The sequence below is a fragment of the Arachis hypogaea genome, chromosome 7 (genome assembly GCF_003086295.3).
Source record: "Arachis hypogaea cultivar Tifrunner chromosome 7, arahy.Tifrunner.gnm2.J5K5, whole genome shotgun sequence".
NCBI classification, from domain to species: domain Eukaryota; kingdom Viridiplantae; phylum Streptophyta; class Magnoliopsida; order Fabales; family Fabaceae; genus Arachis; species Arachis hypogaea.
In genome coordinates, this window is record NC_092042.1 from 48,899,552 (window position 1) to 48,918,570 (window position 19,019).

The 19,019-nt window shown below is 32.1% G+C and overlaps 1 protein-coding gene across 1 annotated transcript; it reads right to left on the bottom strand.

Moving 5' to 3' along the window:
• Positions 1-5,843: 5,843 nt before the first annotated feature.
• On the bottom strand, positions 5,844-17,225 carry LOC112703023 (hypothetical protein At1g04090). The gene is made up of 4 exons (XM_025754319.3): positions 16,799-17,225; positions 8,706-8,801; positions 7,680-8,028; positions 5,844-7,139 (listed from the first exon to the last, which is right to left on the bottom strand). Exons 1-4 carry the CDS (start codon positions 16,944-16,946, stop codon positions 5,930-5,932), a joined length of 1,803 nt encoding a protein of 600 aa, XP_025610104.1. The 5' UTR covers positions 16,947-17,225; the 3' UTR covers positions 5,844-5,929.
• Between the last annotated feature and the right edge of the window lie 1,794 nt (positions 17,226-19,019).

Below are 19,019 nucleotides of genomic sequence, written 5' to 3' on the forward strand. Positions count from 1 at the left end.
TAAGGTTTATTACTTGGACGACCCAGTACACTTGCTGGTTAGTTGTGCGAAGTTGTGTTTATGCCATGGTATTGAACACCAAGTTTTTGGATTCATTACCGGGGATTATTTGATTTGTGAAAAGTATTGATCACAATTTCGTGCACCATAGGGCATCACCATCATCGGTGGCTACTTTCAATCCTCTCGGGAAAATGATCCTATGCGCTGTCACTGCACGGCTAATCGTCTGGAGGCATCACCCTTGGTTGATGGCTACATCCCGTCCTATCAGTGAAAACGTTCCTATGCTCTGTCACAGCACGGCTAATCATCTGTCGGTTCTCAATCAGGTTGGAATAGAATCCATTGATTCTTTTGCGTCTGTCACTAACGCCCAGCCTTCAGGAGTTTGAAGCTCGTCACAGTCATTCAATACCGGAATCCTACTCGGAATACCACAGACAAGGTTAGACTTTCCGGATTCCCAGGATCCTACTCGGAATACCACAGACAAGGTTAGACTTTTCCGGATCCTCATGAATGCCGCCATCTATCTAGCTTATACCACGAAGATTCTGTTGGGGAATCTAAGAGATATGCGCCCGGCCTAAGGTAGAACGGAAGTGGTTGTCAGTCACGCGCGTTCATAGGTGAGAATGATGATGAGTGTCACGGATCATCACATTCATCAAGTTAAGTGTAACGTATATCTTGGAATAAGAATAAAAGAGAATTGGTTAAAAAGTAATAGTGATTGCATTGAAACTTGAGGTACAGCAGAGCTCCACACCCTTAATCTATGGTGTGCAGAAACTCCACTGTTGAAAATACATAAGTAAAAGGTTCAGGCATGGCCGAATGGCCAGCCCCCTTGAGTGATCAAGAGACTGAATAATCAAAGGCTAAACAGTCAAGAGATTAAACTGTCAAAAGATGTCTAATACAATAGTAACTTATCCTATTTATACTAGACTAGCTACTAGGGTTTACATGAGTAAGTAATTGATGCATAAATCCACTTCCGGGGCCCACTTGGTGTATGCTTGGGCTGAGCTTGATCTATCCACGAGCTGAGGCTTTTCTTGGAGTTGAACTCCAAGTTATGACGTGTTTTGGGCGTTCAACTCCGGATCATGACGTTTTTCTGGCGTTTAACTCCAGACAGTAGCATGTACTTGGCGTTCAACGCCAAGTTACGTCGTTAATTGCCGAACAAAGTATGGACTATTATATATTGCTGGAAAGCTCTAGATGTCTACTTTCCAACGCCGTTGAAAGCGCGCCAATTGGAGTTCTGTAGCTCCAGAAAATCCATTTCGAGTGCAGGAAGGTCAGATTCCAACAGCATCAGCAGTCCTTTTGTCAGCCTTTTTCAGAGTTTTGCTCAAGTCCCTAAATTTTAGCCAGAATTTACCTGAAATCACAGAAAAACACACAAACTCATAGTAAAGTCCAGAAATGTGAATTTAACATAAAAACTAATGAAAACATCCCTAAAAGTAGCTCAAACTACCTAAAAACAATGCCAAAAAGCGTATAAATTATCCGCTCATCATGAAACATGCTACATTTTGTTCTTTTAGTTCTCTAAAGTAAGTCCATACACATTGTTGCACCTTTTAGCTTCAAACAAAATTTCACCGGATTTTTCACACACAACTAAGCATTCCAATTTCATAAAGATAACCAAATATCCTAATCACATAATTGACTAATTCTCAAAAGATTGTGTTTCAATCCGCCAACTAAAAATACATCATTAAGGAAAGAAGAGAAACCCTTACCAACTTTACCTATGGCCACAATTTTTTCTTTACTATTGTCACCGAAAGTTATAAAGCCTCCATCATATTTATCAAGTTTGATAAAGAACGTAGACTTTCCAGTCATATGCCTAGAGCATCCACTATCCAAGTACCACATGTCACCCTTATTTTTGAATGCTAGGCAAAATTGTACAAAGCTCTTAAGTAACCTTAGGTATCCAAATCTTTTTGGATCCTTTAATGTTAAACCATCTTTGCTGACCCAGTACATTGTATTTACCAACTATTTTGAAAACTTTATCACTAATTTTTCTTTCAAAAATGAAACATGGAATAGGAAAATGACCATTTTTATTGCATATGTGACAGAATTTATTAGTTGCTGATTTTTTAAGGTGAATTGGATTTTAAAATCTTGTGTCTTTAGAAGTGGATGCCACATTTTCAAATTGTGAAGTTTTGAAAATAAATTTTAATCTTTCACAATAATCCAAACCAGCTTGTTCATAAAGAGGTCTTTGACTAGCTAACAGTTTATCCAAATTTTCAGAACTTTGAGCAAATTTTGCTAGATCTTGTTTTAAACCTTTAACCTCTTTATGTAACCGTTCATTCTCTTCAAAACAATTCAAGTATGCAATAACAGAGTGCTATTTTTCACAACCTCTAAGTTTAGCCTTAAACCTCTTGAGATCAATAGTGGTTTCGGCTTCCCTTACTTTTTCTTTTTAGGAAAGCATTTTCAGCCTTTAGGATGTCATTTTCATTTTCAAGTTCATGACATTGGTTCAGAAAAGTTCTTAAATTTTTAGTGAGATGATCAATCATGAGATGAAGGTCTTTATTAGAAGGCTCAATAAAAATTACCACATCAGGTTGGCTGTGGTCAGCCATAAAGCAGGCTTGAGAGCTGTTGTCTGAATCTTCATCTTCATCGGAATCATTCTCCAGATCTTTCCAAGAGGCCATAAGCCCCTTCTTCTTATCTTTTTGGAACTTGTCTTCTTTATTCAATTTTGGACAATCATATTTGTAGTGTTTCGGTTCTGCACTGTTGTGGCAAATGACCTTGCTTAGGTCCTTCTTTGGTCCTCTGGAGTTGCTTCCCTTGCTTCTTCCTCTTAGTTTCATCATTCTTCTAAGTTTTCTGCAAAAAGTACAAATTCGTCATCTGATAAATTATCATTGAATTCATCACCCATTGACTCAATACATGATTTGAGAGCCACTCTTTTCTTTTTTGTAACATTTTTTAAGTGAGTGATCTCATAAGCAAGTAATTTTCCTCTCAGTTCATCGCAAGTCATTTGACTAAGGTTACCACTCTCAGATATGACTGTAACCTTAGTTTTTCACTCTTTTGTTAGACTCCTTAGGACCTTTCTCGCTAGCACTTGTTCAGAGTGTGTAATCCTCATAGCATCTAAGCCGTTGATAATGATAGAGAACCTTTCAAACATATCATCAATTGACTCTCTTTCTTTCATAGAGAATACTCGTATTTTTTACACAGCATGTCAATTCTGATTTGTTTGACTTGAGTAGTACCTTCGTGTGTAACTTTGAGCTTATCCCAGATCTCCTTTACTAGTTTGCATCTTGAAACTTTTCAGTATTCCTTGAAGCTGATAGTACAGTTTAGCATGTTGACAGCTTTGGCATTGAGTTCCACCTTCTTCTTGTCTTCATTCCATTCAGCTTCGGTCTTGGGAGTGACAACCCTATCAACACCAATTTTTATAGGGAGTTGTGGACCGTTCATAATTATCTTCCATAGATTGTAGTCCACCAATTAAACAAAGATCTTCATTATTTCTTTTCAATAATTGTAGTTTTTACAATAAAAGAATGGAGGTCTGTTGTTTGATTGTCCTTCTGTCAGAGTATATACCACCGTGTTGGAACTGTTGTTGTTTGCCATCAGGATCTTTCCCCCAAGCTGCAAAGCTTGATCTCTGTAAGACCAAGCTCTAATACCAATTGATGGTAATCAGTGGCTAAGAGAAAGGGGGTTGAATCTTGGCCTCTTTTTTAACTTTACTTGTAACTTTTCTTTCGGCTAAGAGAATACAGGAGGTACTTTGATTTTGTCTCCTGACACGGTAGGAGCCAGAACAAAGTTGCTTGAAAGAATAGTAACAGTGAAACGTTGCTGAGTAGAGAAATCAGGAGATACTTTATTTTTGTCTCCTATGTAGCAGAACCTTTAATAGAGAAGAGAGTAGAGAGTGACACACAAATGTATCCTAATTTGGCTATCCAGTGTAATATAGGCTACATCCAGTCTCCATCACAAAAATGATAGAATTTTACTATCTTTTGAACATATTACAATCACCAATTCTCCCTAGGATATACCCTAATCCTATCTGGGACAAGTCCAAATCCTAACCCAGCTTGAACTTGATTAGGACTCACCCTAACTTTCAACTGCAAAGTGCTAACCCAACTTGCAAGGGAATACCCTCAAAATCATGACACAAAATAGAAATACTAACAAAGGATTTTTGAAATAACTTAGGCTTTTTCTCCAAGCTTAGCCCTCTGCCTTTTTTCACTCATTGACTTTTTCTTACAAACCTCACCATGTTTTCCTTTTTTCCAATGAAACTCAGACAGACTAACTGAGAAAAAGAACTACAAAGTGAAAATCATTAAGGAGAAGAACAAGAATAGCTCAGGGAGCTATGAAGACCAAAACTAGTGCTCTTTCTCTCTTTTTTTCAATCCTTAGTCTTTCACCCCTATTATAGAGGAGTGAAGCTTTCAGGGTTTGAACCATCTTCAGCACTTGGTTTGTCTTCTTCTCCAACGATCAGAATCCGCAGCGGCGTGATCAGAGGAGAGAGAGCAGACTAAGGCATTGATATGTAACCCGTACCTTTCTCTTTCAACCTTTTTCTTCAAACTTCTTGAATCTGGGCCATTGATCTTTACTTTGGCCCCAAGTTTATTTCTTGATCGTTGATGAACCACTGAGCACTTTTGACTTCACTATTTTCATAGTTTCTTGAATGGTGCTTGAGACATAGAGGATTTTTTTTACGATTTTTTATTGAAGTACAAATGAAAAAATCACCTTTTGTGATCCTCTGTTCATTGAGATCTTTTCTCTTGTTGTAGCCCATTTTTCTTTTTCTTCTTGCTTGAGAATGGAAACAAGCTTTTTGTTTTTCTCTTTGTCCTAGCTCCAAAGGTTTCCTTTTTCTTTCTTCTTGGTATAGAAAGTGATGTGACAGGAAAGAAAAGAAAGAGAAAAAAGAGAGAATTTGGTTCGGTGGGTGAAGAAAAATGTTTCAAATGAATTTCAATTTATTTATCCGATTAGTGATTTGGTTGAAATGAGATGGATTTGGGTGTTGTCACTAAATTGGACTTGGATCTTTATTTGAGCCAAATTTGATTTCCTTCATTTGATTAGAGGCTTGATTTGTTTCTGATGGAAGGAATTGTTATGGTAGCAGAGTTATTTTTTTGGACCATTGTGTGTGCTTTTGAGTTTGGGTAATAACTTCTTGGCCAGCTTTAATTAAATTAATTTTTTGTACACTAAATCAAATATATCACACAAACAATTAATTCAATAATGTTTAGTTATTATCTTAATCATAGTTAAATTCACCAAATTCCAACAGATATTTTTGCAGAAACATATATTAGACATAGTATTCTCTCTATATATTCAACCATAGTTGGTTGTAAAATAATTGAATCAGATATTTTTGCAGAAACATATATTACACATAGTATTCTCTCTATATATTCAACCATAGTTGGTTGTAAAATAATTGAATCGGACATTGAATCAGTGAAGTTATAAATTAAAAAATTTAGAGATTCAATCAGAATTAAATTAAATATAATAATATAATATTTTTTCTAAAAAAATCATTAACTTTTTAAATTGATTTTTTAGTAAAAACCAGACTAGTTCAATCAATTTACCAATTTTTGAATTAATTCACTATCAACTAATTTTTACGTTAAACTAGATCAACGGTGACCACATAATTGATTCCTAGATAACCCAACTAAATTAGCCCACGATTTGGTTCTCAGAACCATGCTAAAAACAAAAAGTTCCAAAATGACAAATTAAATGCAATAAATTTGTTATAGATCAATATTGGAGCTTTAAAAGAATTAGGAAGCAAGGTATACATGTGTAGAATATATAATATCTAAACCTCATCTCCATTCCAATTATTCTTCACCTTAGGACCAGTTGGGCCTTCTTCTCCTAACACTTCACTTGGCAAACTCTTCACAACCTTGTCTAAAAGAGATCTCAACCTCCCAGGCAATGCTTTAGCCACTTTCTTCAACTCATCATCAATGTCATAATCAACTTTTGGACCCCATTCTCTAAAATAGTTAAGCCATGGAGGTTCCACAACTTGAGAACCCAAATACTCAGCAGAAACCAAGTCATGTAACCCCAAATCCATGACAATGTTACTTGAATCAGTATCATTCCTCACACCAATAGAACTTGTTCCTTGCAAAACAAGGCCAGCGTGTGGGTAACATGCGTGTCCATGCAAAGAAGAATAAACCACAGGCTTGTTATTATTGTTCCCACTATGGAACTCAAGTTGTGAGGCTTCAACCCATTGACCATGACTATGTTGTGAGAAGTACATTTGCCATAATTCTCCATTGAAATTACTTACCCTTAATGTAACATGCTCCCAATCACCAACATGTTCACCTATTTTCCCCAAGTTAATGTTAAAGAAATCCACTTTTGCCCTTGCAGGCCCATTGAACGGGTAGAACACCCACATTGCAATGTCACTAAAAGTTCCACCAAGCATTGGTTTCACATGTATGTAGCTTCTTGCACTTTCCAAATTTCCCTTCTTGACCCTATCTTTGTTGGCTTCGTCGGCCGGAAGGTCAAGCCAAAATGCACCATCATTGTTCGGATCCTGAGGTAGGTTGGTTCCATTCTGCGCTATTGCGACCGGATTCGACTCGTTCCCTCTTGTGAATAGCAATGCTCCGTTTGAGAAAAACCAATTGACTGAAGAAGGAAGGAATTCTTCATGAGGATGCAAGTACATAATTGGAGAATAAGCCTTAACTATAGCCTCAATTTGTTGCACATTAGGCATTGATGATGCAATGCTTTTGGTGTTTTTAAGGCATGAAATTGTTAGAGGGCCAGTGGCATTAACATTTTGTGCAACAAATGTTCCTACTTGAACGCTAGGAGATTGAGTTCCTCTATTGCTTGGCCTTGCCTCAAAAAAATTTATGCCATTGGGACCATTCCAGATCACTGAATTCTTCTCACATTGGTCAGTAAGGTCTATCCTCACACACATCACTTTGTTAAGGGCAGGTTTGTCCGCTGAAGTTGTCACAACATGCCCAACAGCTTTGTACCTATTATGTACAAATACAAACATGCGTCTTCAAATACAATATAATATAATATGATACATAATTACCACAATCTAATGGGAAAAAATATGTAACTTTTTCTTTGTTAATATTTTTCTTCACTTTATTATAATTTGCTCCATTTCTTTTATGCCAAAAATTGATCTTTGATATCAATATTTAACAAATTAAATTACAAAATTATTATATGTATAAAAAAAAATTTGTCATTAAATCAATAATACGTATTAGATATAAATATATCTTGTTATTTAACTTATTTTTAATATGTATTTTATATGGATAGCTGATTTGATGATTGAATATTTATATATATCTAGCATAATTGGTTAAATTAAGGATGTGAATCAAAATAACATTTTAAATTTTACAAAGACTCAAAAAGCAAAAAATGGACCAAAGCCAAAAAACATATATTTACTACAGGTCCAAAATTTTATTTAAGAAAGTGAAAAAAAAAACAGAAATTTAGAAAGTTTAAAGTAAGAATATGTAATGCAAATATATAAAATAGCTTAGTACCCATCAGGAGCTGCTGGTGTCCAAACATAGACATTGGTGTCTTGTTTGATGCCAAGATTTTCACTGGTCCATATAAGTGAGTAATCAATCGGTTGCTTTAATGTTCCATTAATGGTGTTTGGTGGGGACAAATCTTTTGCAACAAGGACCCATCCAAACAAGGCCTTATTGTTTGGTTGGCTGTAACTACCCAACATGGAGAAGCCTTGTGGAATTCCTGAGGGCTCAAAGATTGTGGTACCTTGGTTCTCTGGTCCACCTTCCTGGGATGCCCATATTTTGTTGAATGTTGTTATTTGAGACACTTGCAACCCACCAAGATCAATGCTTCCTTTTGAGAAACCATTACCTGCATGTGACACAATAATTCAACAATAGCATGTGACATATGATAAAATACAAATACAATGCAAGTGCGGATATTGAATAAAATATAAGTGTCCCAAGTTCAAGAAAAGTTATTAAAATATTACATAAGTTTAAGGTAGCAGATTATTGGATGTAGATATATTGTATAAGGTAGATCATATAGATGGGGTAATTGGAGAAATTCTCGCTTGTTTTAAGAATAACATGTTTAATTCGTGCTTCAAGGGTACTTACAACCATGCATTTGTTTAATTTTAATTGCTTAAAAGTTATATTAGAAATAAAGAATGCATGATTATGAATTTTTGTTAGAAAACTTATTAAATATAAAAAAATATTATGTGCACACTAAAAATCAGTCATTATGTATTTATATATGATTACATATCTTGTTTAATTTATTTTTAATGTATATTTTATATTATAATATGTATTTTATATATTGATAGCTAATTTGATACACTTAGCATAGTTCATTAAATATAGTCTAAGATCATGTAAAAAAATCTAAAGAGTAAAATAAGAACAGAAAATTCAATAGATACGTAATTTTACATAGGAAAAAAACTCATGCGCTAAAAATTCTTTTCACTCCTAAACCAAACATATTTCAATAGGATAGACAAGAATGATTATTAATATAAGATGAATATATACCTGGTGGCCAAACAGGTACTGCTGCTGGAAGGTTGAATTTCTTTTGAATGGGAACAGGAGGAGGAGGAAGAAAGTGCTTTTTCTTGAAGGGATTTCCTGCATTAGAAGTACATTTTATGAGAAAATTTCCCATTCTTCGAGTCTTAGAAAGAAGATTGAGTGTGTCTATATGTAAATAGGAGAATATGTCTATTATATATGATAGCACCCTAGTTTACTACAAGTATATTCCTCTAAAGAACAGTATATATATAGTTTGGTTATGTTGGAATAAACTTGCAATTAAATATTGATCAACTTTACTCATACACCAAGTTATTATATAAAAAAAAGGACTTGCTTGTCTTGTTTACCTTAATTCCCTATAGATGAAGGGAGATGTTAATTTGCATATACTGTTATTGATTTATTTTGGACCGTAAAGGGTTGCTGTTACTGCTAATCAAGTAACCATCAAATTTTATATCCAAGAATTAGTCAATACTAATTATAGTTGTACAAATGAGTTAAACTAAAGATTAATTTGATTTTCAATCCAGAATTACGCCCAGCGAGTTGCTTTTTTCGATTAATTTGAATCACATCCCAATCTCTCTTTTCTATTTTCAAATCAAGTTCAACCTTCAATGAAAAATTGAAGCAGAACACAACCAAAACTCCATCTACGACTTCAACCTTTGGGCTTCAGGCGCTGAAGCAGAGCTTCCCACAAAGCAAAAGAACCCGGATCAAACTACTGTAAAGTGAGGGAGTTAGTAAAGTAATAAAGTGAAAGGTTCACTCTTAAATTAAGATAGCATGACTTATATAGAGTAAATTCTCATTTTAGTCCCGTGAGATTCACGCGATTACTCAATTTGGTCACCGAAATTCAAAATTACCTATATTAGTCCTCCAGATTCAAGTTTAGACACCAATATGGTCCCTCGACTCTTTCCGGTGATGATTAAGCAAACAAAGTGCTGAGATGTCATCCTTTCTGCCATGCTGGATGATGAGTAAACGATGTCGTTTATCCTTAGCGTCCAAACAAGTTAGAAATGAAAAATAGTGGAGGTAGAGAAGAAGAAGAATACTTTATTTTGGGTCTCCATCGTTTCTTCTCCCTTCATATACAAAGCAAGACATTTTTGACTTGTTTGGGTGCCAAGAGTAAACGACGTCGTTTACTCATCATCCCGCGTAGCAGGAAGAGTACTATCTCAGCATTCCGTTTGTCTAGTTATCGCCAGAAAGAGTCCACAGATCACATTAGTGTCCAGACTTGAATCAGAAAAACCGGTATAGATAATTTTAAATTTTGGAACCAAAATGAGTCTCGTGAATATCAAGACCAAAATGAGAATTTAGTCTACTTATATATGATAGGAGTTACAATTCAACGGTGATTAACCATTTACTTTACTATCTTACTCATCTTTTCACTTTTGAAGATCTAAAATCAAGAACCCAACACGACAAATTACGACAAAGTGTTCTCGGCAGACACCACGCAAGGACAAAGCACCGGCGGGTAAAGATTCCGGTGAGTTTCAGGATCCAGCAAGGATTTGAGGAAGATAGGCTTCTTCCTTCCTCATCCTTCTAACATTCACTCTAACGGGCTAATTTTCAGATTTTGTTTAGTTTTTTTTCATTTCACTGTGTTAGATTTGGAAAATCTCTTGAAAAATAGTATTGAGATTTTCAACATGGTCTGAGAAACTAGTATTTGAATTTTTGAAATGAATTTTGGATGCCATAGAGCTTAGAAACAGTATCTATTTAGAAAATGAATGGCTAATTAAAACAAGTAAGATGTTTGGTTGTTAGAATTAAGGAACTCTGGAATTTACAAATATGTTTTTTTCTTTTTATGTTATTAAAATGAAGTATTTGAGATGCTGTGAATTGATAATTTAGGCTAACTTTTGTTGCTTTTCTTTTTCCTTTAAGTTTTTTCAACGTGATACGTTTTCGTTGTTTCATAAAAGTATTCATGTTGTGATGCAGTGCAACAGATTGAAGTTGACCAAAGAGCTATTTGTTCATTTTAAGAACCACTCTTTTTTATGATATATTATGTTAGAGTCTAATTTCAATACGTAAAATATTTTACATAGCCGTTCAATCATATTAGTATTTTTGGATGATCATTTATACAATTAATGTAAAATGCAATTATTTTTATTTCGTAACGGAATGTACATGTAAAATTATTTTATAGTAATAGTAGATTAAAATTAAATTTATTGTATTCTTACTTATTTACTTTCAAAAGCTTGGATGAATGATGATCATTCCGTGGAGTCGAAGCAAACAAGAGCTTGTTTGTGTAGTATAAGTCTATAAGATAGTCCTTAAGTCTCATCTGTTAGGCATATCAGGAAACAAGACTTATCTTTAGATGTTATGCACTGTGCTTGATTTTAATTTTTTCCACTATTTTCTTAAGCCCATGTTGCTAGAGATGTGTCTAAGCTAACATTTCATGATGTATGTAGTTATAATTGGAGACCGAAACTAACCGGATAGATAAGGCATTTTGTCCTTTGGGGCTTGGGTTAAGTTTCTTAGATTTTTTTTTTTTCAGTTGCGTAAAGTTTCTATCAACTAGATTGATTAAGGACAAATCTCTCATAAATTTAAATTGTATTTAAAAATTTGTTGTGATTAATAAACTGCTGTATATATAAAATAAAATTTAAATATATGATATTTAAATGAAAAAAGTGAGACAGTTAAAGTGATGACTGAACTAACCCAAATTAGCTAGTTAAGTTACTTAGATATCTAGCCAAATTTACTTCAATAATTTGAAGACATGGGGCCACAAATAATGTGTCTGTTTGCATGTTAATCAAGCAAGGAATATGCCAATCATATATCCACGTATGCCAATCCAATTTAATGTTGAATGCAATAATGATGCTACATAATCAATCATAGAATAGGATGACAATTTATTTTACAATTAGAAAAATTTATTCACACAAAAAATGTTTAGTTTGTATATTTTTGTACATAATTTATACTTTTCATATTTTATCACTTTTAGAAGGGTTTCAAAATTTCTTCAAAAAAATTAAGAAAATCAGAAATTTTAAAAAGAAAATGTGTTAAAAAAATCTTTATATGATGTGTTTTATTTAATATTATGTTGTCAAATTACTGTTGAAGTATCGGATTAGAATTATTTCTATTTTTACATGTATGTTTTATTTAATATCATTTTAAGATATTTTTTACTTTTAATATAGTTACATTGAAAAATATTTTAAATATTAAACCAAATATATTATTTAATTTCATGGTATTTCAGAAAATGTTGCGCAACATTTTCTGTTCAATAAATTTCGTAAAAACTGAAAGTGACGCATTTACTTTTTAACCTAAGGAGATGAGTTCAATTTTTTATTTTTATGTCAAGCTATAAATGTATGATAGATAAGATACTACATATATTATCATCAGTTTGTTATTAGTTAAATATCTTTTCAGATATATCACATAAAAAAAAATTTCAGCAATCTTAGTTATTATTTGGCCTTATGCCCTTATTTAATAAATTCTTCTGCCTTGGTTTGTAATAGCATGGGTTATTTTGAAAATTTACATATATTTTCAATTTTGAAACAAATGAAAATAAAAAGTAATTTTAGTCACATCTGCAAAATTTGATTTTTTCAACATGAATCAATTATGGAAAATAATTTTTGTTTTTAAATGAATTATATGTTATCTATAAAAGTATTTCTAATAATTAACACTCAACTTCAAATATGTTTTTGATTTTCTTAATAATTATATATATAATTCCTGAAACTGAAAGCTAATAAAGGAGTTTTTATTTATTTTTTCAACCAAAAGGAAAAGGGAGGAGTCATTTTTACCCGAAAAAAAAAATCATATGGCAACTTAAATAAAACAATAAGCATCCAGACAAGTTGCATATAATAAAGTACTATACCAAAATAATAATAATAATAATAATAAATTAACTTAATTAATTATTTTTTCCCTATAAACTAGAAAGTACCTAACAATCTAACATCGAGCAATTGTCCTATTTGGCAGCGATACGTTTGTAAAGGTAGCACGTGCTGCCTCGTTTAAAGTTGAAATTCTTTTAGCTGTGTCGGCACATTAGCTTTTCAGCAATATTATTATTATTATTATTATTATTATTATTATTATTATTGGTTTATTCAGCTGAACTTAAAAGAACCTAAGTTTGTCTGATTTTAAACATTTATAAATTGGACTTTGTATGAAAAGAGTTGTTTGTTATATATCTCATAAGATGGTTGAGGATATGTGAAAATCAGTTTCTGTTACGAGGAATAGCTTAAAATTTTTTCATTTGATATTTATAAATAATTTCTTATTTTTCTGTCAAACTACAAAAAGTCAGGTCCAAATGATCATATATTATTTTAATATTTTTTGCAAGGCATCTAGTATCAAAGTAAATCTTAAAAAGTTTAAAGCTTTTTATTCTAAAAATATGACTGCTTGTAGAAGAGATATTTTTATTAGCGTTTCTTCAATACGTTTTGCTTTAAACTTAGGAAGATATCTTGGAGTTAACCTTAATTATTTCCGTACTAGTATGGCTTCTTTTCATTTGGTCATTGAAAAGGCAAGGGAAAGATTAGTTAATTGAAAAGGAAGGCTTCTAAATAAAGCAGGAAGACTTTGCCTGATCAATTCTGTTGCAGCATCCATTCCTGTCTATCATATGCATGTATCTTTTTTTTTCAAATTGGGTTTGCGATAAATTGTCTTCTATGATGAGACAGTTCCTTTGGAAGGATCAAGTTGATGGTAGAGGTCTTTCTCTTGTTAATTGGAGGACCGTGGTCACTCCAAAGAAATTTGGTGGCTTAGGTGTTAGAAATCCTGCGTGTGTTAATATATCTTTACTTGGTAAATTGGTTTGCCAACTTTTTCATTGTCAGGACAAGCCTTGGGTTACTTTATTGAGGGCGAAGTATATGAGGAATGAGGGAGCTTTAGATGACCCTGTCCCTTGCAACACTTTTCATATTTGGAAGAGTATCTCAAAGGTTTTTGGTGCTCTTAAGGATGCCTTCTTTCGATGCGTTAGGTCACTTGATCAATTTTTTGCTTTGACAATTAGAATATTGAGGGCCCAATTGCTCAAGATGTCTCTTTTGTACATATATCTGACTCTGATTTAACTATTAGAGACGTTTGGAAAGATGGTCAATGAAATTTCTGTGATGTTTTCTCTAACATTCCAGAAGATATCAAACAGCGTTTGAATGCTTATAATCCGGATTTGAATGCTGGAGAGAGTTCGGATTGGTCGTTGGATGTGGTATCTTCTAGACTCTACTCAGTTAGGAGTGGATACATTTGGCTAGCCAAAAGAAAGTTTGACTGGAATGAGCGTGATAAATTGGTTCTAGGTATGGCGACTGTATATTCCTGAGAAGTACAAGTTCTTAATTTGGCTCAGTTTTCATAACGATATTCCTACGGCGGAGTTTCATTTGGGTTGTGGCTTAACTTTATCTAACACTTGTCATCGGTGTCAGACTGGTTCTGAATCTATTTTTCATTGTCTTCAGGAGTGCCCTAGTGCCAAGGAGGTCTGGAACCTTTTATGCATGTATTCAGATAAATTAGATTTACGTGATTGGCTCTACAGAGGTACAAGGAGTGGAGATATTTTTCTTTTCTTTTTGACCATCTGGTGGATTTGGAGAAGCATGAATCATGACTTATTTAATACCGATGACTCTTGGAGTGCTAGTAAAGTGGTGAGTTTGATTTGTAGTTCAGTAAAGGAGTTCCACACTATTTTTGCTATGCATCAGTCTTTGTCTCCTCCTTCGCTTTGTTTGCATTGGGTTCCACCTCTAGTTCATTCTATTAAATTGAATTGTGATGCTAGTTGTTTTGCCCCCCTTTTGGCTATACTGGTTTTGGTTGTATCATTCACAATTTTGATGGATGTTGGTTGAAAGGTTGCACTGGAAAAGTCGAAGTGCGCAGTGTTCTTTTTGCTGAATTGTATGCAATTTGGAGAGGTTTATTTCTAGTTTGGAATAGTAAATTTTGCGAAGTTATTTGTGAAACAGACTGTTTAGAAGCTCTTTTCTTAGTAAACCAAAGAATGCTTGGTAAGGATATTTTAGAATGGGATTTGACAAAGTATATACAGTTATAAATTGAAATTAGAGAGTCTTTATTCTTTTAATTTAGAAGAATGCAAATAGCGTTAGAGATTATATGGCTAGAGCACATACTTTTGGGACAGACATTCATTCGAATTGGAGTCATCCATAAAGTAAGTTTTAACATCTTATATATTTAGATATGAATTTAGCCAATTAATTTAGTTTTGTCTCTATTTTTTTTCTTTTCTGTTTAGTCATTAAAAAATCCTATAAATTGGATTAGAGCGGATAAAACATGACACTTTTTCTGATTTATTATATCTATTTTAGATATCGTGTTGTATATTATGTTTGTGTCAGAGTTACATCTTAATTATTAGAGTAAATCATTATTTTTATATCTAAAAAATTTTAGTATTTACAAAATAATAATAAAAAGAAAAGATATTTAGATTGCATTTGACAGAAAGAATAAAACTGAAGCAGTGAGACTAAATATACTAAAATGAGATATGTCTAATTTTTTTTTAATTTAAGATATATAGAGATTAAAAGATAAATTTTAAATTTTAAAAAGTTAAATGAAGATATTTTTTTTAGAAAAAATATTATTAAAATTTTAGTATTCGTCTTTAAAAATTTTAATTTCTAGTGTCTCATACTTTTTAGAAATATTGAAAGGACTAAAATTTTATATCACAAAATTAAAAATTTAGTTGTTATCTTTAATCACTAAACATAATATTAAATTTCAGTTCTTTAATGTTAGTTCTAATCTCTTCAAATAAATACTACCTTATATAGTCTTTCAAAAATGATAAAAGTTTGACAAATTCACCCGCTAATTAATTTTTATAATTTTTTGAATGCCAAATTTGGAGAAATGCTAAAATGATGATTTATCTAAATTATAAAATTAGATGAGTTTTTTAAAAAACTAACAACACACGGCCCAAATGATATACTAGAAACAATAGGATAAGACACCACCAAAAATATAAATTAATAATAGATATAAGAGTATAATATAAGATGGATAGTGGGCGGTGGGCCTACCCGCTCTTTACTAAAAAAGTAAATAATTAAATAAACAAACAAAAGAAAAGAAACGAAAGAACATTAGCATAAAGTATTATCCCTTTTTTTCTTAATTATATTCAATTTAAATCCCTTTAACATTAAAACATTTAAAGAAAAGTACTGGTAAAATATCCTCTATATGAAAAGAAATTCTATAATGTTATACACAAATTAAGAAATAAGAAACAAGAAGGAAAAAAAAAAGAATTAAATTGCGTTCCAAAGAAATCTCCGTCATATTTTTACATTTAAATTATCTCCTAAATAAGTGAATATTCCAACTGTAATCCAATAACTTTATTAATATGCATAAATATTCATACAATTTATTGTCGATTATGTTTGCATTTTTGTTTTTTATTTTCTAAACTAAAAGGGAGAAGCCTAAGAAAAGTAGGCTAAATTTTTACCCCTTAGGTTGGGATTCGAATCTTAATAACTTCTTTAAGGGTGAACTCTCCCTCCTACATCCTTTTAGCAAAAAACAGAAAAAACAAAAAAACAAAAAAACGTGTTTTTATTTTATTTTATTATTTTGTTAAGATGAGTAATTACTCATCACTAACCAGTGCTAAAAACAAGCAAAAGAGAAAGCACTAACCAGTGCTAAAAATCTTAATATCTTATATTGATGTTGATATCCATTATTACTTGCGCCTTCACAATCACCATTTTCCAAACCACCATTACCAAAGTAACATACATGCCAGCTATTCATCACTACTCATAGAAACAAATAGTCTTTTTTATGCAGAGATCTAAATACTAAATTAAACATGGGAACAACAGCAACAACAATGGCAAACTCCAAGGTAAGGAAGAAGCAAAAAAGCAAAATATAAAATAAAAATGATAGTTTTGAGAATTGGGAATTGAGAGACATACCTGGAAAATGGAACCTTTGAGTAATCTTAGGTACCTCCATTGCTCGAGTTATTGTTGTTAATGTTGTCGAAAGAAAAAACAGCATGAAAACAACACCACCACTCTCATATTTGACACCACTCATTGGATAATTTGGTCCTTTCCACATAACTCCAGATCTCAATGAAAGATACAAAGAAAGTCACCTTCTTGTGAACCTCTCCTCCTTTGAAAAGTATCCTTTCCTTTTGCAATGTGGCTGGTAGCACTTCACCCTCAAAATAACAATAATAATATAGAGACAAATTAATTTGGTTCAGGTTGGTACTAATCACTGCCCCAATAATGCTTTCAAACAGTTGCAATATAAAGAATTGGGTTTGGAATGGATTCACTTTCTGCCTTTTGGAATTGGACCCTTAATTTATATTATGTTTGACTCGTGACTAATGGTTATGTCTCACCCTTTTTATATATATAAAAAAAAATAAGAAGGGTAATGGAAAAAAGTTCGGTATTATTGTTATTCGATTATTTAATTAATTAATTTTTCCCTCCTATTTGATCCTTTTTTTACTTTTTGCGGTGATATTTCCTAATATGTTTCCTTCTATGTTCAATTTCTTAACGATATAATGTAGTGGTAAAAATGTTAGCTTTTATGACGAGTCTTTCTTTCTGTTTCCCACCATCCCACTATGCTGTCTTCATTCATGAAGAATACGTATTGGAGTGACATTGGTATATTGGTTAGGGATGGTACAAAAGAGTGGCACAATAGATGTAGCTTAGGATAAAAGGAAAATTAGAATATTATTTTTTTGTATATTTTTTATATATTTGATTTTTAAATTAAAAATAATTGATAAAAGTTAAGATAAATAAAATTATAATAAAAAAATATACACAAAAATAGTATAAACATAATTTCTCGACTATTCTTTACGTGATGATAAAAATGTCTAGTCATCTTATGTGTGTTTTCCTTCTATAGTGATGAAAAAAAAAAGTAAAAAAATTCGTTGTTTTCTAAGTTGTGAGAAATTTATAAATTTGAGCAGAATTATCAAGTGCTAATTTGGCAGTTAGAAATGCGCGACCTTCAATTAATTGCTAACAAGTAACAACTGACCAAATATTCCTGCCGAATTGCTTGCTCACTGTTGAGACTTTAGACCTATCCGAGAATTGAAGAAGAAAAATGTTTTTATTAATGAAATTAGACTCAGGATTCAGTGGTTTAGAATGTTTGGATCATTAAATGGTTCCATAATAAAACATGTTTTTTAAGTATTTTTAATAATTATTAAATAGTTCTTTTTTAAATTTAATTATAAATTAATTCCATATATTTTATTTAATTATAAAAATAATTTTTTATTTTATAAATAATTATTTTATCATAAATCTATCATGTTTATTAACAATCAAGAACAAAAACAATAACGAATTAGATCTTCCATTGATCCTAATAAATTTTTTGGCTATTCCAATCGATTAAAAGATTAAATTTGATCCGTCACGTTCGTGAGGAATCATAAAATCGTGTTTCCTTGAAAACCAATCGATTGGACTATCAAACCAATCGATTGAATTATAACTCAATCGGTTGGATTACAGTTTACCACAAAACAATCGATTGAAAATTGTTGGGCAGGGTGTTTTTCGCAAAAATCAATCGATTGGTCATATTACCCAATCGATTGAACGATGACTAATAATGTGTGTTTCTTACAATTCAATTGATTGTTTAGAATTTCCAATCGATTGAATGCTTCAAAACAACCTGAGGTCTCACAATTCAATCGATTACTTTTGTTACTCAATCGATTGAATTCACCAAAACAATATGAATTTGCCTAATTCAATCGATTGAAGTGTGCTACCCAATCGATTGAAATATGTAGTACGCCTATTTCAATCTTGTTGTCGTTTTTAGAAATTATCTTGTTATTTATCTATTTTATCTTTAAAATTCTATTTTCAATTTTTGCGGTTTTATTTTTATTTAGATACTCTAATCTTCTCTTTTCCTTAATATTAATATTATAAATTGGTGAATAGTCCATCACCAATTATTCAATATCACCATTAAAATCGTGTATCATTTTTTTTATTATTAAAAATTTCATTGTTTTTCTTTGGAACATCCATCTACACAATATCTACTTTTTTTTTAATTTTTTATCCGTCTATTTAATATCCACTATTTCTTCATTGTTAATCACCGTTGCAGCAATCA

Bases quoted from the DNA above. Each gene is read 5' to 3' on its own strand.
- LOC112703023 (XM_025754319.3), bottom strand. From the start codon at position 16,946: ATGTGGAAAGGACCAAATTATCCAATGAGTGGTGTCAAATATGAGAGT. The intron at 8,802-16,798 runs GTATGTCTCTCA...CTTCTAATGCAG, and splicing joins TCAAAGGTTCCATTTTCCAG to GAAATCCCTTCAAGAAAAAG. The intron at 8,029-8,705 runs GTATATATTCAT...TGTCACATGCAG, and splicing joins AGTACCTGTTTGGCCACCAG to GTAATGGTTTCTCAAAAGGA.